The sequence below is a fragment of the Malaclemys terrapin genome, chromosome 5 (assembly GCF_027887155.1).
Source record: "Malaclemys terrapin pileata isolate rMalTer1 chromosome 5, rMalTer1.hap1, whole genome shotgun sequence".
In the NCBI taxonomy this organism is placed as follows: domain Eukaryota; kingdom Metazoa; phylum Chordata; order Testudines; family Emydidae; genus Malaclemys; species Malaclemys terrapin.
Window position 1 is genome coordinate 17621849 of NC_071509.1, and position 23818 is coordinate 17645666.

Sequence of the window (23818 nt, forward strand, 5' to 3'; positions counted from 1 at the left end):
TGTCTAATTGGTAGCCGGTATCAAGCAGAGTGCCTCAGGGGGTCAGTCCTGGGGCTGGTTTTGTTCAACATCTTTAGTAATGATCTGGATGATGGGATGGATTGCACCCTCAGCAAGTTCACGGATGACACTAATCTGGGGAGAGAGGTAGATATGCTGGAGGGTAGGGATAGGGTCCAGAGTGACCTAGACAAATTGGAGGATTGGGCCAAAAGAAATCTGATGAGGTTCAACAAGAACAAGTGCAGAGTCCTGCACTTAGGATGGAAGAATCCCATGCACAGCTACAGGCTGGGGACCGACTGGCTAAGTGGCAGTTCTGCAGAAAAGGACCTGGGGATTACAATGGATGAGAAGCTGGATGGAGAGTCAACAGTGTGCCCTTGTTGCCAAGAAGACTAACGGCATATTGGGCTGCATTAGTAGGAGCATTGCCAGCAGATTGAGGGAAGTGATTATTCCCCTCTATTCCGCACTGGTGAGGCCACATCTGGAGAGAGCAACAAAAATGATTAGGGGGCTGGGGCACATAACTTATGAAGAGATGCAAAGGGAACTGGGCTTATTTAGTCTGCAGAGAAGAGTGAGGGGGGGGATTTGATAGCAGCCTTCAACTACCTGAAGAGGGATTCCAAAGAGGATGGAGCTCAGCTGTTCTCAGTGGTGGTAGATGACTGACCAAGGAGCAATGGTCTCAAGTTGCAGTGCAGGAGGTATAGGTTGGATATTAGGAAACACTATTTCACTAGCAGGGTGGTGAAGCACTGGAATGGGTTACCTAGGGAGGTGGTGGAATCTCCATCCTTCAATGCTTTTAAGGCCCGTTTGACAAAGCCCTGGCTGGGATCATTTGGTTGGGGTTAGTCCTGCTTTGAGCAGGGGGTTGGACTAGATGATCTTCTGAGGTCTCTTCCGACCGTAGTCTTTGATGATAAGTCCCAATGTCCAGCAGGTGCGAAAGGCAGCTGACAGTAAGCCTGGCCTGGACCCCTTTAGCTAGAACAAAACACTTGCTATTCCTTGTTCTAGTCTGTGACAAGGAGCTCTAGGTTTAGGAATCCCCACTTGTGAAAAGGACAGGAGTACTTGTGGCACCTTAGAGACTAACAAATTCATTAGAGCATAAGCTTTCGTGGGCTACAGCCCACTTCTTTGGCTGCCTATAGAATGGAACATATATTGAGGAGATATATATACACACACCTACAGAGAGCATGAACAGGTGGGAGTTGTCTTACCAACTCTGAGAGGCCAATTAAGTAAGAGAAAAAAAACTTCTATATGCATAGGACCGTTTACTGAGGTGAGCTGCTCTCTCAACACCTGGGAGATACAGGGCCAGTGGCGCGATCTGTGATGAATATACCAAGTCCAGAGGAAAATGTCCTGCCAGCCTGACCTGCAGACATAATGCACAGCTATGGCATTGTCTGTCAGTACTTGGATTGTGTATCCCTGGAGTAGAGGCAGTAATGCTTTGCATTCTAGGCAGATTGCTCTGAGTACCAAGGCATTTATATGCAGATGACCTTCTTGAGGGGAATATAGGCCATATTTTTGAAGGTGACCTAGATGAGCTCCCCCCAACCCTGAATCTATCACCAGTGTCTTATTCGGTAGAGTTGTAGAGAGAGGTACTCTATTGCACAACTGAAGTGGGTTTTTTCCACCAGTTTAATGAGGACTTCTCACAGGACCTTGACTTATGTCCATGAAGTGCCTCTCAGACCTGTTGGTCCATAGTAATCCCAGTAAGTGTTCCTGGGGAAAAAAAAAAAAAAAAAAGAGTTGGTTGCTAAAAGTGGGGGGTGGGGACAGGACACTGGTAGAAACTATCTGCCACGCTGTGGCATGAAACCTGCTACTGAGAGGAAGACATTGAGTGCACCATATCTGAGGAGACAGTGGGTTGCCTGCTTTTTCTTCAAAGACTCCAGTGACCTCTGTTGTTTACAACAGTATAGAGCAGAGACATTATCTGAAGGAGGGTCTTGTGGCACTTTTGCCACCTTTGTGGCACCAATATCATATACAACAGAGGGCAGAGATAGGGAAGAAACTCATGTCACATGCTCCGCTCTCTAGACCATCTCCTTTCCTAGCATATCTAGCGGTCATGCTATTCCTAGGCATAGTATGCGTCCAAGACTTCATTAGATTGTTACTTTGAAGAAAGCTCAATCTCATTCTTATTACTTCCATAAGGAAAACATTTTTCTTGTAAAATGACTTGTAAATATTTCATATTTAATGTATTTTTATTTTTAGCAACACTGTCCCATACAAAAGCAATAGAAACATTAACTGCTTTCAGTAGAATGTCTGTACAGAGTTATCATTTACAACAGTTTTACATTAAAAACAGTGAATACAAATCAAGCACTTTCCCTAGATATATTGTTTATTTTTCTCTAAGTGTTAGATAAGTTATGTCTATCCATGACTATTTACAGGTACCAAATTTAGGCTACAGCTTCTTAATGCATCACTGCCACACTTCAGTTTTATTTTGTTTTGTTTAATACTGAAACCCCATTTAACTTATATTATGTCCTTTCCCACCATTACAAAATAAGCTTTTGCAAATGAAAGGAATTTACTTTAAATGAATCAGACAAAAGGAAAACCTTGTAATGTGGTAAAAGCACTTACACAAATATCTTCGCCAATTAAGGGAAATCAAAAGGAAAGTTAGAGGTTGGGTGATTCTGGAAACAAGGACAGAGCCCTCCTTCTAGATCAGTAGTTCAAGTATCTAGTCCAGATCAATAATGAGCTAAAGAATGAATGACAGCCTGAAGTTTTACAGAACTAAGTTTGCTGGAGGGTAGCTGTGTTGCCTTTGGCTGTTTTTTCTATGACTAGTTCCATCTTCTGAATAATTATAAAAAGCAGTCTTGTAAAACCATCTGATATACATAAATTAGAAGTCAAACAGGAAGTCACACAACGTAAGTTCTATTCTTTACACAAATTTGGTCCAGAAAATACGTAGACAGACCACAAATTAGGGAACAGCCCTTTAACTTGCTTAAGCTTCTGCACTATTGACAGGCAGGGAACAACATCCAGTTTGAGAATATCAGGCTAACATGCCACGATTTTTTAAAAGAATGTTTCCCTTAAAACAGCCTGCACAGAGCACCATTTAGCTCACGGTACTGAAGTCTTTAAGTGGCTCATTCAAACATGCCTCCAAGTCAAATTCGCCTTCCACCTGATAGTCAACATGTCTAACCTTGGTGGGAGTGCCAGAAAAGGTATCCTAGAACAGAAAATTACATTAGTGATTAAGAAATTAAGGTCAGCGTGCACCTCATCTATTTAATATTTCATCTTCATATTCCAATATTTCTGTATTTCATTTAAACCGTCCTATTTTCACTAAAGTATCATATGTTATGTGTTAAAGGCAGATCCAAACCAAATTTCAATAACTTAGTATTAGTAAATGCTTGAACATACACCACCTTTTAAAAGATTGCCTTTGGGATGTTGCACCTATGTATATGGATCCATCTCAAGGGTCTACTAAAGCTCTATACAAACAATACTATATCAGACGAAGCAGAGACTTGGAAGCAAGACTGTACAGAACGCTAGACCTTCTTCTACTGCTGGTTTTTTGCTCAAGAGGTCACAACATTTTAGACTACTTAGGGGAACTGAAAAATACTATTTCTTTTACCTTTATTATAGTGAAAATATTTGTCATAAAAATATAAAGTGAGCACTGTACACTTTGTATTTTGTATTGTAATTGAAATCAATATTTGAAAATATAGAAAAACATCCAAAATATTTATAATACATTTCTATTGGTGTTCTATTACTGTTTAACAGGGTGATTAAAACGGATTAATCACGACTTTTTAATCTTGTGATTTAAATCATTTGACAGCCCTAATTATTAATTTGAACTATAGTTTAGTTGAATAATTATGGCAAAATATTACTTACATAATTGTCTTGAGAGCTGGCTTGAGATTCTGTAGAATTACTTCCTATGGATTCTGTCTCCATCTCACCAAGATCAACAGGAGTGCTATAAAATTAAAACAATTTAGAGATTTAGAGCACGTTAAAATCTTCCAATGATGCAGTCTACTAAACTATGGTATAGTTTAAGGAAGTGGTGCGATTCCAACAGCTGTGTCACTTAGGGAACTCCCTGCATGCAACACTCAGATGCAATAAAAAAATCCTGCATTGCTTGCAATGAACTTGGTGAATCACTTTAGGAATTCATAACCTTGTGTTCTCTTTTCAATTCAGATGTCAATTTTTTGTAAGTTTATCTATTTGAAATGACAACATGAATCTTACTAAAGAATGTCTCACTCACAAAAGTCACATTAAAGATAAGCAAAGCTCTTTTAATCTAAAAATCCACTTGCTGATGCTAGAAACAACCAGTGTGCTCACTTGGAGCAAGAGATCAAAGCAAGATTCTACCAATTAACATGGTGAGTTGCTGCTGTTCTTCTAGGAACCTGTATAACCTTGGCAGGGGTGTCAGGAAAGGTTTCACCCATTGGTGAGGGGATGACTATCAACTCTGAGGGTCTTCAATATGCAGGAATAGAAACTAGTGAGGAAGCTTGTAGCAAAAGAGGAGAGTTTTGCCAGCAGTTTGCAGCTGTCTCCCAATGAGCTGCAGCAAGCAAAACAAAACAAAAAAAAACCTGGTTCCCTCAGCACAGGGAGTTTGGTGAATGAAGAGATCTCTGCTCCCTTCCCTTCTAGTAGCAGTCCCCCCCCCCCCCCCCCCATTATCTTTAGACACTCCCCTATTTGTTCAGTAGGCAGCTTTTTAAATGTTCCCATTGTTGCGACAAACAGTAGGAAAGCTAGCTTTGACTTCCCACTGGCATTTTAACTAGTATCATCTAGTTCTGCTCAGAACTTGTTTAGATAGCATGGTAGTAAATTACTAGTCAGTGAACTTTTAGAGAAATGGATCTAGTGTAGACAAGGCCTTCAAAAGCAAAGCACAGGATGTTTTCCTCCCCCAACCCAGAAGCAGGTAACTTTGCCTCCGTGCCCCAGTTTCCCCTGGGGAATGAGGATAATGATACCAACCTCCTTTATAAAGGATTTTGAGATCAACTGGGGAAAAGTGTGATATAAGAGCTAGATATTACTAAAGCAGGGTGCCCCACCTGCCAGATTGGAGATGTTCTAATCTCCAAGCCACATTCTCTCGATATCTACCACACAATGAAGGCATGGGGTAGAAACTAATAATTTACTTAAAATCAAATTATGAATTTAAGTAAAAAGAGGCTTTGGGATTTTCTTGAAGCTCTGGTTCCCATTTCTGGAGAGACCATACTTTGGAAGTGTCAGATGTTTCCTGGGCTCAGATAAATCAGTTGCAGGGGTGGGTGTGGGGGCTAAAAATGATTATGCACTTAATCCTTAACTTCCTCCTGGGGTAGAAGAGATTCTCCCCCACACACATACACACCCCAGATGCATCCCCCTCAAACCTAGCACATGGTCCCAGCACCTGGTCCCAGCACCCCATTCTCCAGGGATTATATTAGCTGGTTGCAGAAGAAAATTATCAGTCTTACACTGTGTTCCTGTACCAAAGGCTCAGGATTCAAAGCCTACCAACTGTGCATGATAGGGTTGTTACAATCAAGCACTTTAGTCAGGAAATGCCATAATGTAAATTGCACAAGCATCCTTAATTCAGCCCCCTTGTGTATGCATTATACTATCTTTAATTACATGATCATATACTATTTCTTCCACAAGCTTCAGCCTCATACAGTGCACAGGATGGTGCTGAGGGAATGAATTAGGGTTGTGTAGTGAATGAGGCTGTCTGTAGGATCACTGCCTCATTCACTATAGAAGTAGGAACATATATAGAGGACAAGGCAGGGGACTGCAAGAAGGGACAAGGATGGCTTTGTGATTAAGGCAGGCAAATGGAATCACAGAACTGGAAGGGACCCTCAAGAGGTCATCTAGTCCAGTCCCCTGCACTCAAGGCAGGGCTAAGTATTATCTAGACCATCCCTGACAGATGTTTGTCCAACCTGCTCTTAAAAATCCCCAATGATGGAGATTCCTTAGGCAATTTATTACAGTGCTTAACTACTCTAATAGTTAGGAAGTTTTTCCTAATGTCCAACCTAAACTACCCTGGCTGCAATTTAAGCCCATTGCTTCTTGTCCTATCCTCAGAGGTTAAGAATAATATTTTTTCTCCGTCCTCCTTGTAACAACCTTTTATGTATTTGAAAACTTATGTTCCCTCTCAGTCTTCTCTTCTCCAGACTAAACAAGCCCAATTTTTTCCAATCCTCCCTCATAGGTCATGTTTTCTAGACCTTTAATAATTTTTGTTGCTCTTCTCTGGACTTTCTCCAATTTGTCCACATCTTTCCTGAAACGTGGCGACCAGAACTGACCAGAACACAATACTCCAGTTGAGGCCTAATCAGTGCAGAGTAGAGTGGAAGAATTACTTCTCATGTCTTGCTTACAATACACCTGCTAATACATCCAAGAATGTTTGCTTTTTTTTGCAACAACGTTACACTTGACTCATATTTAGCTTGTGGTCCGCTATGACCCCCAGATCCCTTGCCGCAGTACTCCTTCCTAGGCAGTCATTTCCCATTTTGTATGTGTGCAACTGATTGTTTCTTCCTAAGTGGAATACTTTGCATTTGTCCTTATTGAATTTCATCCTATTTACTTCAGACCATTTCTCCAGTTTGTGCAGATCATTTTGAATTTTAATCCTGTCCTCCAAAGCACTTGCAACCCCTTCCAGCTTGGGGAACAGAACCGGACCCAGAACCGATCCCTGCGGGACCCCACTCGTTATGCCCTTCCAGCATGACTGTGAACCGCTGATAACTACTTGCTGGGAACGATTTTCCAAACAGTTATGCACCCACCTTACAGTAGCGCCATCTAGGTTGTATTTCCCTAGTTTGTTTATGAGAAGGTCATGCGAGACAGTATCAAAAGCCATACTAGAGTAAAGATATACCACATCTACTGCTTCCCCCTATCCACAAGGCTTGCTACCCTGTCAAAGAAAGTTATCAGTTTGGTTTGACACAATTTGTTCTTGACAAATACATACTGACTGTTACTTAAGTATCACCTCATTATCTTTTAGGTGTTTGCAAATTGATTTCTTAATTATTTGCTCCATTATCTTTCTGGTTAAACAGAAGTTAAGCTGACTGGTCTGTAATTCCCCGGGTTGTCCTTATTTCCCTTTTTATAGATGGGCACTATATTTGCCCTTTTCCAGTTTTCTGGACTGTCTCCCATCTTCTATGACTTTTCAAAGATAATTGCTAATGGCTCATATCTCCTCAGTCAGCTCCTTGAGTATTCTAGGATGCATTTCATCAGGCCCTGGTGATTTGAAGACTTTTTGACTTGTTCTTTCCCTATTTTAGACTCTGATCCTACCTCATTTTCACTGGCATTCACTATGTTGGACGTCCTATCGCCACCAACCTTCTTGGTGAAAATCAAAACAAAGAAGTCAGTAATGACCTCTGCCATTTCCACATTTTCTGTTGTCGTCTTTCCTCCTTCATTGGGTAAGGGGCCTACACGGTCCTTGGTCTTCCTCTTGCTTCTAATGTATTTGTAGAATGTTTTCTTGTTACCTGTTATGTCCCGAGTTAGTTTGATCTCGTTTTGTGCCTGGGCTTTTCTAATTTTGTCCCTACGTACTTGTGTTATTTGTTTATATTCATCCTTTGTAATTTGACCGAGTTTCCACTTTTTGTAGTACTCTTTTTTGAGTTTTAGATCATTGAAGATCTCCTGGTTTAGCCAGGGTGGTCTCTTGCCATACTTCCTATTTTTCCTACGCAGTAGGATAGTTTGCTCTTGTGCCCTTAATAATGTCTCTTTGATGCTATGGGAGAGCTCAGTTCTATTCCCACCTCACCAAGTCTTCCTATGTGATGCCGAGCAAGTCACAAACCCAGATTTGGGGGAGTATTAATTGTTTTGGGACCCATAATTGAATTCCAGGGATTTTATTCATTTAAATTGTATTATCCCTCACACCGTACTTCAGGTTTTAACAGTCAACAATTATAATTTGAATTGTCAGAGTTGTTTGGATCAAAGACATCTTCCTGCATTCTTTGCTACTTCCACCAGCTTGAGCAAAGCAAGCAAACACTACTAATGATGGAAATAGCAAGTTCTAAAATATTTAGAAATATTGTTTAAGCCTCTAAAACAAAAGTTTATTAAACTGATATCCCATTAGTATAGTTTTGCACATTTGCAAAAGTCATTCACCTTTGTCCTAATCATTTTATGTACTGTGTCCAATCTCTACAACTCTTTATCTTACATACACTGATATTGTGGAGTTTAATTCCACAAAGTTATTAGATTGTAACGAGCCAGCTCAACACAGAAAAGCACAAATCTGTCCCAAATAGTGATTAACTTTAAGGTAACAACTTTGGAAGCTGCATTTCTACTTAAATTTATATCACATGGGGGCCATGTCCATTTTCTCTGTTTCAGAAAATTATCTTCTCACCAATGCCAATATCAGATAATTCCCCTTTCCGTTGTAAGGGGAAGTAGGCTGTTCCTGCCAAAAAGCTCTTAAGCAGCAAAACATGCAGAGCCAGGGAACATCATCACTGTTTCCACAACCCTGCAGTCACAGGATTTGGTACATCCTGGAGACTGAAAGGCAAAAACGTTGTATTAAGAGCTCGCTAATTTGGAAACATAACCTTTTTTTGGGGGGAGGTGGGGGGCAATGCCATGGCAAAACAGGGCAATAATGCCTAAATTGCTTCGTGTTATTCATACCAGTGATACTGACTTCAGTGGTTCAGGACCCAAATTAGGGATCAACATTACCCAATACAGCCAGTAGGGTGAATTCATTATTTATATTCTCTCTCTCTTTCTATACACACGCACACAGACACAGACACACACACACTCATATTTAAATGGAATGACGGGGAATATTTAGTTTTATTTATTTATTTTATTCTCACAGAAAAATGACTGACCAAGTATTATTTTATCAACTACTAGGGCTGTCAAAACGATCAAAAAAATGTGTTAATTGCAATTAAAAAGATCAATTAATTGCAGTTTTAATTCTAATTTAATTTAATTCTAATTTAATTCTAAAACAATAGAATACCAATTGAAATTTATTATAAATATTTTTGGATGTTTTCCTACATTTTCAAATATATTGATTTCAATCACAACACAGAATACAAAGTGTACAGTGCTCACTTTTTTATTACAAATATTTGCACTGTAAATAGTATTTTTCAATTCACCGCATACAAGTACTGTAGTACAATCTCTTTATCATGAAAGTGCAACTTACAAATGTAGATTTCTGTGTTGCATACCTGCACTTAAAAACAAAACAATGTAAAACTTTAGAGCCTACAAGTCCACTCAGTCCTATTTCTTGTTCAGCCAACCGCTAAGACAAACAAGTTTGTTTACATTTACGGGAGATAATGCTGCCCGCTTATTTACAATGTCACCTGAAAGTGAGAACAGGCATTGGCATGGCACTTTTGTAGCCAGCATTGCAAGGTATTTACGTGCCAGACGTGCTAAACATTCATATGCCCCTTCATGCTTCGGCCACCATTCCAGAGGACATGCTTCCATCCTGATGACACTCGTTAAAAAAATAAATGCATTAATTAAAATTTGTGACAACTCCTTGGGGGAGATTGTATGTCTCCTGCCCTGTGTTTTACCCACATTCTGCCATATATTTCATGTTATAGCAGTCTCAGATCATGACCCAGCACATGTTTGATTTAAGAACACTTTCACTGCAGATTTGACAAAACACAAAGAAAAGTACCAATGTGAGATTTCTAAAGATAGCTACAGCACTCAACCCACGGTTTAAGAATCTGAAGTGCCTTCCAAAATCTGAGAGGGATAAGATGTGGAACATGCTGTCAGAAGTCTTAAGAGAGCAACACTCAATGTGGAAACTGCAGAACCCGAACCAAGAGAAAGTCAACCTTCTGTTGGCGGCATCTAACACAAATGATGAAAATTAACGTGTGTCACGCTACACTGCTTTGGATCGTTATATAGCATAACTCGTCATCATCATGGATGTATGTCCTCTGGAATGCTGACCAAAGCATGAAGGGACATACGAATGTTTGCATATCTGGCACAAATACCTTGCAAAGCCATCTACCAAAGTGCCATGCCAATGCCTGTTCTCACTTTCAGGTGACATTGTAAATAAGAAGGGGACAGTATTATCTCCCGTAAATATAAGCAAACTTGTCTTAGCGATTGGCTGAATGGACTTGTACACTCTAAAGATTTACATTGCAGTCAAAAACAAAACATTTATGTAACAAAACAAAAAAATCTACATTCAGTACTTTGTATGTAGTGAATTAAAAAAACTCTTTTGCAGTGCAAATATTTGTAACAAAAAAGTGAGCACTGTACACTTTGTATTTTGTGTTGTAATAGAAATCAATATATTTAAAAATGTAAATTACCGTATATACTCATTCATAAGCCAAATATTTTTGGTAAAAAGGGACGCATCAAAGAGCGAGGGTCAGCTTATAAATGGATCTACCCCAAAATCTGATGATTTTAAACTCTATGGAATCATTGAATTGAATATCTAATACATAGTCGTTTTGTTTACCTGGAACGTTCACAGGCACGGAGCCCCTCAGCTCCCTGTGGCCGCGGTTCGACGTTCCCAGCCAGTGGGAGCAGCGGGAAGTGGCGCCACTTCCCGCAGCTCCCATTGGCTAGGAATGGCAAACTGTTGCCACTGGGAGCTGAGGGGCTCCGTGCCTGTGAACGTTCCAGGTAAACAAAACGTCCCAACTGGCCAGCAGCTTACCCTGATGGGCCGGGAGCCAAAGTTTTCCAACCCCTGAAATATAGGGTCGGCTTATGAAAGGGTCATGCAGTCTTTGCTATTTTTACCTATACATTTTGGGGGGTCGGCTTATAAACGAACGGGCTAATGAACGAGTATATATGGTACAATTAGTATGTATAACTGATTAAAACTGGTTAATTTTTTTTAGTTAATCATGTGAATTAACTGCGATTAACTGACTGGCCTATCAACTACAATTGGTTAATAACATAGTAAAAGCCTCCTGATTAATAATTAAAATCACATGTTTTAATACCATGTGCTGCAAAGAGCCACTCAAATGGAGGCTCCTGAGCTGCAAGTATCCCTGATTTATACCATTCTGAACATAAGATAGATCTAATAGCTTCTGCCAATTTTTGTTGTGCTAGAACAGTGCTTCAGATATGAAATAATGGTGACAGTGGGGCTTGTTTAATCTATTGACTAGAATGGGCTTTAGGTTCTGACAGGCAGAGCCTTCAAGCCCTTAGTAGTAGCTTCTTGGGTTTACGAAGATATAGCACTCAAATTTGGCAAAAGATGGACTTGGAACAGAAGTTTTCAGGCTATCCTTGGTGACAATACATGTGGAAGCCACAGGCTTGCCTAATATGGAGAGCCAGGTGAGCCTTACATATTCTGACTGAAGGTGGATTGAAGGTGAACTGAATTGGAACTTAGCTAAAACCAGAAAAGTGTTTATATGGTGTGAACATTTAATACTGCTTTAATCACTTTGAAAAGCTGTAGATGAATAAATTAAAATATTCAGTAGATGAGTCAGATGATAGCATAGTCATATTTTCTGAAGGAACTGTAATATATTAGAAGAAAAATTACTTGATCAATACATACATTGCTTGCAAGTCACTTCCTTCTTCAGTAGGAGGGTCCCAAGAATGCAAAGCAACCTTCCACAGTCTGATCTGCTGGTCCCAGGACCTACGGCTATACTTCTTAAATTTATTTGGAGTTCTAGGATGGACCCCTGGTACTCGATGACACCTATTTATTCAGAAAATTGTCATGAAAATTCCACTATAGCTTTTCAAATCATCTTTAAAGTGACTGAATTTGTCTAATACTGGAAGTCTATTAAATCCCATTCTCAGAATACTCTGAGTTGGTTTTAAACCCTGGCAGGTATTTAAGACAGTTAAGCTGCTTGATTATTGTGCTGCTCAGGTTTCTCCCTCCTCCACCCCAGGAAGTTTGGTTTATAAACAAATTTAATAAGTAATCAAATGTGAAGAACCAGACATGCACAATGGTTACATATTTATAATACACTAATGAAACCTACCTTGGAACTTCTTTAATGTATCTGTCATATGCAATTGTGTTTTTTCCATAATTTATCTGTTTTTGCCTTCTCATCAGAACCACTTCATCTGTCTCAAGTTCTACTGTTACAGTGGATTCTTTTGAATCAGAACTAAAGAAAAAATATAGAGATTTGAATTGCATTATATTCTTGTGAGCACCAGAACACACAAGCCCCCACAGCTACAGCAATCCTTAGACCTGCTGCACTAATTAGGTTTATTTCTGAAATGGCTGTTCAGGATTTTGTTGAATTAGCATGTTACAAGGTGAACTTGTTAAAACAAATTACTTCAAGTTGATTATTTAAAACAAGGAAATCCTGGACATACAAGGAGTTTAAAAGTAACTATTGCAGGATATTTTTCCATTGACCTCCAGAGATGAATTTACACTTACCTTCCAGAAGAGGACTTCCTTTCTCTTGCAAATTCATTTATCAAGAGCTTTCTTTTGTATCTAGAAAAGACAGTTTATTCAGTATAAATACTTGTTTAAAATATATAAAAAAATGTATGTTACTTTCATAAATTGTTTCCACTGCATAATTAATATAACGTCTATTAATATTCATCTTCACTGCAACATTGGCTGGCTGGCCTTGCCCACATGCTCAGGGTCTAACTGATCGCCATATTTGGGGTTGAGAAAGGAATTTTCACCAGGTCAGATGGGCAAAAAACCCGAGAGTCCCTGCCATTCTCTGCAGCATGGGGCACGGGTCATTTGCAGGTTTAAAGTAGTTTAAATGGTGGATCTCTGTAACTTGAAGTCTTTAAATCATAATTTGAGGATTTCAGTAACTCAACCAGAGGTTAGGGGTCTAATTCAGGAGTGGGTGGGTGAGGCTCTGTGGCCTTCAATGTGCAGGAGGTCAGACTAGAGGATGATGATGGGTTACTTCTGACCTTAATCATCTGTGAAGTTCAAAATCATAGGTGCACGGTAAGCATTTTTCCATCATGGAAATGGGTCCTTCATCTCTCTTTTGGAATCGGAAGATTCATCTTTCAAAACTCCACCTCAAGTCTTATCACAGTAATTACCATGCAAACAGATGAGTAGTGGATGGGATGACATTCAAAGAGAGTCAATCTCACAGCAAGACAATCCTGAATCTGCTAGACTGTTGGCAGTTCAGTGATGTTGGTCAACACCTTCCAAAGGACTACATCACATCACTTTTACAGTATTTTTAAGTCTAAGCTGGCCTGGGAACAGAAATCAGAACTTGTCCCTAAATATGACAGCCATAAGTGATATTTAGTTATTGTACTGCTAGAATATTGATGGTAAAAAAGCAGCTATGACTCTACAAGAACACCAATCATATATAACCTATGGTACCTTGCAATTTCTTTATTAACATTGGTCCTCATTTCATCTTCTTCAACTACAGATCCCCAGTCTGAACATCTTGAAAAGGGTCCAGGACCTTCTGGTGTTGTAAAACTGAAAAACAAAATCTGCATGAAAACTGGAATGTTATCCTAATTACCCCACCTAATTAATCTCTAATTTGATAGCTATTTAAAGTATTTTCAATAGAACTGCTTACTTAATGTATTCCTTATTGTATCCAATCGTATCTACATGCACTAATAAAGTTTACAAAGTTTCAGACTAGTTACCATTGTATAGTTTGTGACGCTGGTGACCAGGTTATGCTAGAGCATATTCAGGTCAATTCACTTGTGTACATCGAAGTAATGGTTGGATATATAAGCATGTATTCAGATTTTTAAACTTCATGAAAACTAGTGGAATGTTACTGGTACTGTTTTCATTTATCTATTCCTGTCATAATGTAGTAGCAAACATTTACATAGTAAATACCCTGACCACAAGATTTTCTTGATGGGTAATTTTAGTTAAATGCTAATGAAGGACTTAAGGACTTTAACAGAAAATGCTTATTTCAAAGTGAGTGGCCATTATGCATATGGTGGGAGGTCAAAAGTCTATGTGCATTCCTCACACATTGTCTAAAAGGGAAAAGCCCACATGGGTAGAAACAATCCGCTTGCTTTTGTGTAAAGGAGCTATAAATATGGATTCAAGAAATGATCCATCATCTCTGGACTGCCTGGATTCTAACAGGGCAGAATAATTGAACCAGAAGAGGGAGATCCCCAGAATTAATCTGTGTAGCCCTGAAAGGCTTTTGGGAAACTGGAAGTTTGTTACATCACTGTCACCATTGGAGTTACAAACTGTGATTTACCCATTATATTTTACCTGCTTTAACCTCTCAATAACTCTTTCTTCTTAGTTAATAAACCTATAGTTAGTTTACTATAGAACTGGCTGCCAGCATCGTCTTTGGTGTGAGAACTGGAGTATCAACAGATCTCGTGTAAGTGGGCTCTTGGGACTGGAAGAAACCTGATCTGGTGTGATTTTTGGTTTTAGTAACCTTTTAATCACAATGTTCAGTTTGTCCGGGTGGCAAGATAGACTGGAGAGGCTAAGACTGTGACTCCATGGTAAGACTGGTACAGTGATCCAGGTGTCCGCCCTGAGGAAGGCACTCGCTGTTGAGAGTCACTCCAGACAGTATAACACAGCTATGGGAGAATGATCTGTAGTCCGTTATGTTTTTTGCATCAACAAATTGCAAAGCTGGTAACAGGGCCATGCAAGCGTAATTTAAGGCAATGGGGATGCACAGGTGAGAGCATCTGTCCTGCCAACAGACAAGCCACAAACAAAGCTTGATTTTCAGCTGCTAAATTGAGTTTGCAGGATCACATGATAAGAAACGTCTTCCTCATAAACGGAGCACATTCTGAAGCCTTGAAACGGAAGTGGGACACAAACACTGAACTCAATGACAATTCACTTTTCAAAATACCACCACCATTTCAGTAGTATAGCTTCTCATTTATAATGCTGACCTCTGCAGTTAAACAAAAACTATAGATTGTAAGGTAGCAAAGGGAAAAAATAGCATGCTTTATAAATGCCATAACAACAGGGGTGGGCAGACTTTTTGACCCGAGGGCCACATCTGAGTATGAAAATTGTATGGTCGGCCATGAATGCTCATGAAATTGGGGGTTGGAGTGCAGGAGGGGGGTGCGGGCTTTGGCTGGGGATGCGGGTTCTGGGGATGAGGGTGCAGGAGGGAGCTCTGGGCTGGTACCAAGGGGTTCGGAGGGCAGGAGGGGGATCAGGGTTGGGGCGCAGGAGGGGGCCAGGCTCTGGGCAGTGCTTACCTCAAACAGTTCCCGGAAGCAGTGGCGTGTCCTCCCTCCGGCTCCTATGCAGAAGCATGGCCAGGTGGCTATCCACGCTGCCCTGTCTGCAGGCACTGCCCCTGCAGCTCCCAATGACCATGGTTGCTGGCCAATGGTAGCTGCAGGGACAGTGTGCAGAGTCCCCTAGCTGCCCCTACGTGTAGGAGGCGGCGTGGGGACATGCCACTGCTTCCTGGAGCTGCGTGAAGCGCTTGCATGCGCGGAGTGGAGCAAGCCCCTGACCCGGACCCCGCTCCCCTGCTGGACTGGGCAAAACCCCGGACCCCACTCCCCAGATGGAGCTCGAGGGCTGAATTAAAATGTCTGAAGGGTTGGATGCAGCCCCCGGGCCATAGTTTCCCCACCTCTGCACTACAAGCAGCAGATCTGACATTTTGCCTAACCTCTGTTAAGCATATTTCTGGATTTGTTTTTCAGTTACTGCAACTAAGAGGCTGAATAGTCTATCTTTCCTCTAATATGGTGTCCGACATTGTGCACAAGACTCCAGGAGTGGGATATGGTAAAAATCAGAGATGGGAAAAGTCCTTTTGGGCAATCTAGTTCATCACTCTGCTGATGCAAGACTACTTCTTAAGAGCACGAGTTCTCACTGTCGCCCCAGGGAGTGGGGAGTTCACAATTTTTTTTTTTTTTTTAAATTCACAGTAGGTCCAGGTTTAGTTAATGAGAAGAGACTGGGATCCACCTCCCGACCCTCATAACCCCACTGGGGTAGAGGACCCTCACACACCTGCTTGTGTCCCAAGCAATAGTGGCCACTACGCTGGCTATGGTGGGGTGTGTGGACCCACTCAATTCCTCACCAGACCTTACTGTAGTGTCTCCCTTGGCCTTGCGTGGGTCACTGTGGGGTGGGTTAGGTCAGGACTCTTAATGACCACCTTGTCAGTGCCACCACCCCCCTCCATCCCTGCCAGCCAGCAAGCTGCAGCAGCCTGGATGTTGGCCATTGGTGAAAGACCGCCTAGAATAGGACTAGTCTGCCACCTCCCTGACAGGGGACACCTCAGGCAAGAGGGCGGGAAGGGGTGGAGCGGGAGCAGGCCCTGTGGCAGAGCCAGGGATTGAGCAGTGAGCACCTCCTGGCATGTTGGAAAGTTGGCGTCTGTAGCTCCAGCCCCAGAGTCAGTGCCTATACAAGGAGCCACATATGGCTCCAGAGCCACAGGTTGGCCACCCTTGATCTAACCTGCTCTTAAAAATCTTCAACGATAGAGATTCCACAACCTCCCTAGGCAATTTATTCCAGTGCTTAACCATCCTGGCAGTTAGGAAGTTTTTTCTAATGTCCAACCTTAACTGCCCTTTTTGCAATTTAAGCCCATTGCTTCTTGTCCTATCCTCAGAGGTTAAGGAGAACAATTTTCCACCCTCCACAAGAGCATTCTTTAATTGACTGTGCTGATTCAACTACACAGATTACAAAAAAATAAAGAAAGGACAATGTAATTTAACTGTCACAGAAAGACAATATCAGCAAGGTGCATTTTCCCCACCTTTGTTTACTTAACACTTGCTTTTTCATGTAACCAAGCTCTAAAGCTGCCTCAGAACTCTCAGAACTACATCACAATATAAAACTTTGGATCTATGGCATTTCAGTATGTTGTCCCGTGCCCTGTCCAGACCAATCTTAAATATTTGAATCAATAAAGCCACAATCTCCCTTTTGATTATTGCAAAACCTAACATCTCTCACCATGAGAGCATGTTTTCCAATATTCAGCTCAAATTTACCTTTTCTAATTTTATCCCAATGTTCCTACTTACCAGACCTATTTTGCTGCTCAACTGACATTTCCCATCCTGGTGGATCAGGGAAAAAAGTAGCAGCATGAACAGAAAACAATGTATGACCTCAAGTTGATCCCCTGCACGTATTCTTCCAAAGCTAAAAGTAGCTCCTTGGAAAGCTATCCACACTGCTTCCCTGCTCCTGCAGTAGCCCTAAAGCAGCCAGTCCTGGGAACGGCTCCCATGAGCATTAACTCATGTCACTCCCCTAAGTCCCTCTTCTCTGCTCACTCATGTCAACCGTAAGGTCACATGATGCCCAGACTCACAAAGCTAAATTATCTGCAAGCTGAGCAGATTCAGGCCTTCCAGCGAGCACGGGTGCCATTAACAAAAAACAACAGGGCAGAAAAGGACAACCCGGCTATTTATTCATCACAGGAAGTAGCTTCAAGATAAAAAGGTAAGAAGTCACTAAGCAATGTTTTTCACTCCTTGGTTTTTACACCCTACTGGTACTTTAATCCCTGTCTCTCTTCCACCCCCAAGGTTACTAGATAGTGATATAATAATATATGGAGATATGCCTATCTCATAGAACTGGAAGGGACCTTGAAAGGTCAACAAGTCGAGTCCCCTGCCTTCACTAGCAGGACCAAGTACTGTCCCTGATAGTTCCCCCACCCTCCCGGATCCCTAAATGGTCCCCTCAATGATTAAACTCACAACCCTGGGTTTAGCAGGCCAATGCTCAAACCACTGAGCTATCCCTCCCCCTATATGTCACAGGAGGGTTGGAAAGTGAAAATATACTGGTCAGTTTCACGGTTTTTCATGCACAAGAAACCCAGGCCTCTTTCAGCTGCATACACTATGGACAAATCCTTTATTAAACATACCTATCCAACCTGTTGTCAGAAGAGCCATACTTGTTCTCATCATCAAAAATGGACGAATCTGAATCATTCTGTTTTCTGCGTTTCCCATCTGCTCCACGTTTCCTTCCTTGAGACCAACGAGCTGGGTGTTGTGGGCTGCTGGGAAATAAATCAGTCTTTACAAAATGAAACTTACATGCTGGCTTTGTAACCTTTTACAGCCACAATGCAACAACAATTGCAATAAGAAGCATACAGGCACCACTTTTACCTTGAAAGCAACACCCAGCAGTTCTCTTTTTGTCCCTGAAAGGCTTCTCAACCTGAATCTGCACAGAAAATGCTGTCTTCCTGGAAGGGATCTAAAAACTTGGGTGTTCTCTCTTTCCAGTCTGCATCCCCTCCCCCTTTTCCTGTACGGGGAGCCCCTGGCAAGACCATGTGTTTCTTTGCCCCCTGCACGACCCTTACTTCACCTCAAGCAAGCCCCAGGATACTCGCCCTGCCTCCGGGTGGTGCTTCTCTTCAGGAGACGTGGTGCTCCCCAGGCCCACTTTCACCAGCCCGGGGAAGTGCCCTGGTCCTGTGTGCCCTCAGCCGCCAGGCCTTGGGGGAGGATTCACACCAGGCCCCATCTGCAGGGCCGCCCAGAGGAGGGGGGGGGGGGGCAAGTAGGACAATTTGCCCCAGGCCCTGCAGGGGCCCCCACGAGAATATAGTATTCTATAGTATTGCAACTTTTTTTTATGGAAGGGGTCCCTGAAATTGCTTTGCCCCAGTCCCCCTGAATCCTCCGGGCCGCCCTGCCCGTCTATGGAGGAGCCCAGGGACTGCTCCGGAAAACAGAGGCGGCGGGCGGGCGAGCTCAGGGTCACGGGGCCGCGCTGCCCCAGGGCGGGAAGCTTCCCCGCCGCTCTGAGGAAAGACGGCTCCCTCTCCCCCACCGCACGCTGCTGCTGCTCCCGCCGCCCCCCAGCACCCCGCGGGCGGCGGCCGGACCGGAGACACCTGTCCCCGCCACCGCCCACCTGCTCTCGCTGCCGCAGCCGCCGCTGTGGGGGCTCCTCTGGCGGAAGGACATGGCGCGCGGGAGGCTCGGGCCCGCGGCTGGGTGGGAGCGGAGGGAGGCGGAACTGGTGCTACAGCCGGTGTGTGGCGATGCGCCCGGGGTCTATGTCGCAGCCTCCTCAAGTCACCCCGCTCGCGCCTCCCGCCGCCACGGACTGACCGGGAAGCTGCGCTCCCGCGCGACGCACGCGCCCCGCCCGCCTCGTATTACAGCGCATGCGCGGGCGGCCAGGGCCCGACCATCGAGAAGAGGGGTGTGAGCTTGTGAGGAGAAAGAACCTGCTGTTTCAAGCCGGGAGAGCCACCCACCCCTTCAGCCCGGGAAGTGATCCATCCCTATCAGCGCCTGAGGGGAAAATGGAGCACATGGCCTCGTACTGGGGGCCATGTTTCTCTCCCCCCCCCATGAGTGCCCCCGTGGGCTCGTCCTAGAGCTGGCACCGCGCGCCCTCTCCCGTCTTCCCCTCCGAAGGGCTCCGCCCCTAGGGGCGTGTTGGCGGGAGAATCTGAACCCGGCAGCGGGGAAGGGGTTGTATTGTTGCGGTCCATGGCTTGGCGGCTGTATATCACCCGCCCTGGATCGGGGTATATTGCGTCTCGGGGCGGCGTGGGGCAGCGGTATGGGCTCATGCTACAGCGTGTCCTTGCACCCTGAGCGCTCTTCCTGCCATCCATCTCCACCCTCTGACAAACAGGGGGTAGGGACACTATTCCTTACCCATCCTGGCTAATAGCCGTAAATGGACTTAACCTCCATGAATTTATCCAGTTCTCTTTTAAACCCTGTTATAGTCCTAGCCTTCACAACCTCCTCCGGCAAGGAGTTCCGCGAGTTGATTGTGCACTGCGTGAAGAAGAACTTCCTTTTGTTTTAAACCTGTTGCCCATTAATTTCATTTGGTGGCCCCTAGTTCTTATATTATGGGAACAAGCAAATAACTTTTCCTTATTCACTTTCTCCACATCACTCATGATTTTATATACCTCTATCATATCCCCCCTTAGTCTTCTCTTTTCCAAGCTGAAGAGTCCTAGCCTCTTTAATCTCTCCTCATATGGGACCCGTTCCAAACCCCTAATCATTTTAGTTGCCCTTCTCTGAACCTTTTCTAATGCCAGTATATCTTTTTTGAGATGAGGAGACCACATCTGTACTTAGTATTCAAGATGTGGGCGTACCATGGATTTATATAAGGGCAATAAGATATTCTCCGTCTTATTCTCTATCCCCTTTTTAATGATTCCTAACATCCTGTTTGCTTTTTTGACTGCCGCTGAGTGAATGTCTTCAGAGAACTATTCACGATGACTCCAAGATCTTTTTCCTGATTAGTTGTAGCTAAATTAGCCCTCATCATATTGTATGTATAGTTGGGGTTGCTTTTCCCAATGTGTTTTACTTTACATTTATCCACATTAAATGTCATTTGCCATTTTGTTGTACTGTCACTTAGTTTTGTGAGATCTTTTGAAGTTCTTCACAGTCTGCTTTGGTCTTAACTATCTTGAGGAGTTTAGTATCATCTGCAAACTTTACCACCTCACTTTTTACACCTTTCTCCAGATCATTTATGAATAAGTTGAATAGGATTGGTCCTAGGGCTGACCCTTGGGGAACACCACTAGTTACCCCTCTCCATTCTGAAAATTTACTATTTATTCCTATCCTTTGTTCCCTGTCTTTTAGCCAGTTGTATAACAGATACCATGTTGTGTTTTTGGCCTTTTTACTACTGGGAAAGTTAGGAGCTGGAATTTACCATTTTTGTAGTTCCGTCAGTGGTAAAAATAGCAGCAGTTTTAGGGGAAGGAGATTCTCTCTCAAAGAGCAAGAGAGCAAATATCTTTATTTTAAAAGATATTAAGTTAGACTTTTGGAATCTGGGCAGGAAAGGAGAGGTCTTCTGCAAACTTGGTCTGCAGGAAGTGATAGTGTGGGGAATGGAAAGGGAAGGTATTTCTTTCCTCATTTCCAAAGTCTTAACCACCTCCCATGTCCCTAAGCCCCCTCCCATACCTGCCCTGTCTCCCAAAGGCCAACACAGTAAATCTGTTTTTAAATAGCCCATATTTCACCTTGCCTCTATCACCCTGAGTCTCACTAAAACATATTTTATAACCCTCCCAGTTCTGCACTGGCCTATCACTTTCCCACCACCAATCTGGTGTTTTTCTAAGGGACCACGTAATAGCTGCCTTGTTCAGCAGTCACAAGAGCTCTTCCCCATAACCGTCATGGAACCTGGTGGGTTCAACAGCATTCTACTTCTTCCTCTGCTTAAACAGGTCTCACCTACAACATCCTGTCTGCTGTCTGAATAGTAAGGTGAGGAGAATTACCCTATGGTGTACTCTGAGATACATGTAGTATTTTCTTCTGCTTCTGTAGTGTTGGGAGTGGCCTACCTGGCGCTGTAATTGTGGTTAAAGATGGGCAACTACTAAAGCTGGATTTCCACCCTGGCCTATCAGTGGATAGCTCCTGAGAGCGTTGTCTAGTTAATACAACAAGGAGTCTTTGTGGCACTTTAGAGACTAACAAATTTATTTGGGCATAAGCTGTTGTGGGCTAAACCCCACTTCATCAGATGCATGAAGTGAAAAATACAGTAAGCAGTATATATATACAGCACATGAAAAGATGGGAGTTGCCTTACCAAGTGGGGGGTTGTGCTAACGAGGCCAATTCAATTAAGGTGGACATCAGCCATTTCCAACAGTTGACTAGAAGGTGTGAATATCAACAGAGGGAAAATTACTTTTTGTAGTGACCCATCCACTCCCAGTCTTTATTCAGGCCTAAGTTGATGGTGTCCAGTTTGCAAATTAATTCCAGTTCTGCAGTTTCTCATTGAAGTCTGTTTCTGAAGTTTTTTTGTTGAAGAATTGCCACTTTTAAGGCTGTTATTGAGTGTCCAGGGAGACTGAAGTGCTCTCCTACAGTTTTTTGAATGTTACAATTCTTGATGTCTGATTTGTGTCCATTTAGTCTTTTGCGTAGAGACTATCTGGTTTGGCTAAAGTACATGGCGGAGAGGCATTGCTGGCACATGATGGCATCACAGTGGTAGATGTGTAGGTGAATGAGGCCCTGATAGTGTAGTTAATGTGGTTAGGTCCTACGATGGTGTCCCTTGAATAGATATGCGGACAGAGTTGGCAGTGGGGTTTGTTGCAGGGATTGGTTCCTGGGTTAGTGTTATTGTTGTGTGGTGTGTAGTTGCTGGTGAGTATTTGCTTCAGGTTTGGGGGCTGTCTGTAAGCGAAGACTGGCCTGTCTCGCAAGGTCTGTGAGGGTGAAGGATCATTCTTCAGGATAGGTCTAGTTAGGACACATGGCCTCCTACTATCCTAACCTATTACAACCTTGATGATGCATTACAGCCCCCAACCTATTACAACACTATCCAATTTAATGGCCTCTGCTTGTCTCCCCTCCCTGGTTATTCAAATCATTTCTTGAGATATACATCTAGAAATTTCATTCCTTATTTCCCCTTCTTCTCTCCCCACTCCACCGTTCAGGTTATGGCGGGAAGACTTTATCAAAGGAGGACATTTTGCAGCACGTGCTGAAGGCTGTCAGGCTCAGAATTGGTCTAATCCAGAGGTACACCAGGATAACAATGCTCTTTGTGCATCTTAAATTCCCTTTATGCTGACTTACCATATATACTCGATCATAAGCCGGTTCCTTTATAAACCAACCCCCCCCAAGATGGATAAGTAAAAATGGAAAATTTTTATAACCTGTTCATAAGCCGACCCTATAATTCAGGGGTCAGCAAACTTTGGCTCCCGGGCCATCAGCATAAGCCGCTGGTGGTCCAAGATGGTTTGTTTACCTCGAGCGTCCGCAGGCACGGAGGTAAACCTAAGTAAACAAAGTGTCCTGGCACGTCAGCTGCTTACCCTGACGGGCCGGGACAGCAACTGGTGGGGAAATTTTTTTGGGGGGAGAAGCTGGGAGTTGGGGGAGTAACCCCTGTGACAACCCCCCACGTGACCCTAGCCCGGGACCCCCACACTCTCCCCATCCCATCTCTTCCCACCTTATCTGGGGAGGGCCAGGGAAGAATGTCTCTGACCTGGCTGGAGCTGCTCTGGCAGGCTGGGCAGCATGGCCGCAGCCTGCTCCGGTGGGCCAGACGAGGCGGCGCGGCCGCAGCATGTTCCAGCGGGCTGGGCCGGGTGGCACGGCCACAGCGTGCACCAGCTCCCGGGCGGCACGGCCACAGCCTGCTCTGGGGGCAGGGCTGAGTGGCATGGCTGCAGCTGGCCAACCCCGGAGCTGCAGCTGCTTTGGAGGCTTGGGGGAGAGCAGCGTGGCCAGAAGTGGAGAGATTCTGGACCCATCACTTCCCTTCTGTCTCTGCTGGCTGTGATGCCTCTCCTTGCTCCCTCTGTTGCGGGGGACGGTGTCCCACCTCTCCCTCTCTATACCTGTTCATAAGCCGACCCCCGTCCCTGGTGCTTCCCTTTTTTACTAAAAAAATTCAGCTTATGAACGAGTATATACGGTATCTTGGGCTAAGGATCTGGCCCATTATGTATGATTCAGTCTGACTTCCACATGTACCGTATTTAGCTGGTAAATATTAGTTGAAATTGAAAACCAGAAGCCTTAC

General features: G+C 43.4%; 1 protein-coding gene across 2 annotated transcripts; it reads right to left on the reverse strand.

Moving 5' to 3' along the window:
- Nucleotides 1–2230: 2230 nt before the first annotated feature.
- Nucleotides 2231–19375, reverse strand: SLBP (stem-loop binding protein). Of its 2 annotated transcripts, none has more exons than XM_054031041.1 (8): nt 19151–19375; nt 18144–18278; nt 13595–13699; nt 12647–12706; nt 12228–12359; nt 11780–11929; nt 3961–4045; nt 2231–3265 (listed from the first exon to the last, which is right to left on the reverse strand). In XM_054031041.1, exons 1-8 carry the CDS (start codon nt 19201–19203, stop codon nt 3149–3151), a joined length of 837 nt encoding a protein of 278 aa, XP_053887016.1. In that variant the 5' UTR covers nt 19204–19375; the 3' UTR covers nt 2231–3148. The 2 variants fall into 2 exon arrangements, with proteins under 2 accessions (XP_053887016.1, XP_053887015.1); XM_054031040.1 differs by having other exon boundaries at nt 18144–18281.
- Nucleotides 19376–23818: the final 4443 nt, after the last annotated feature.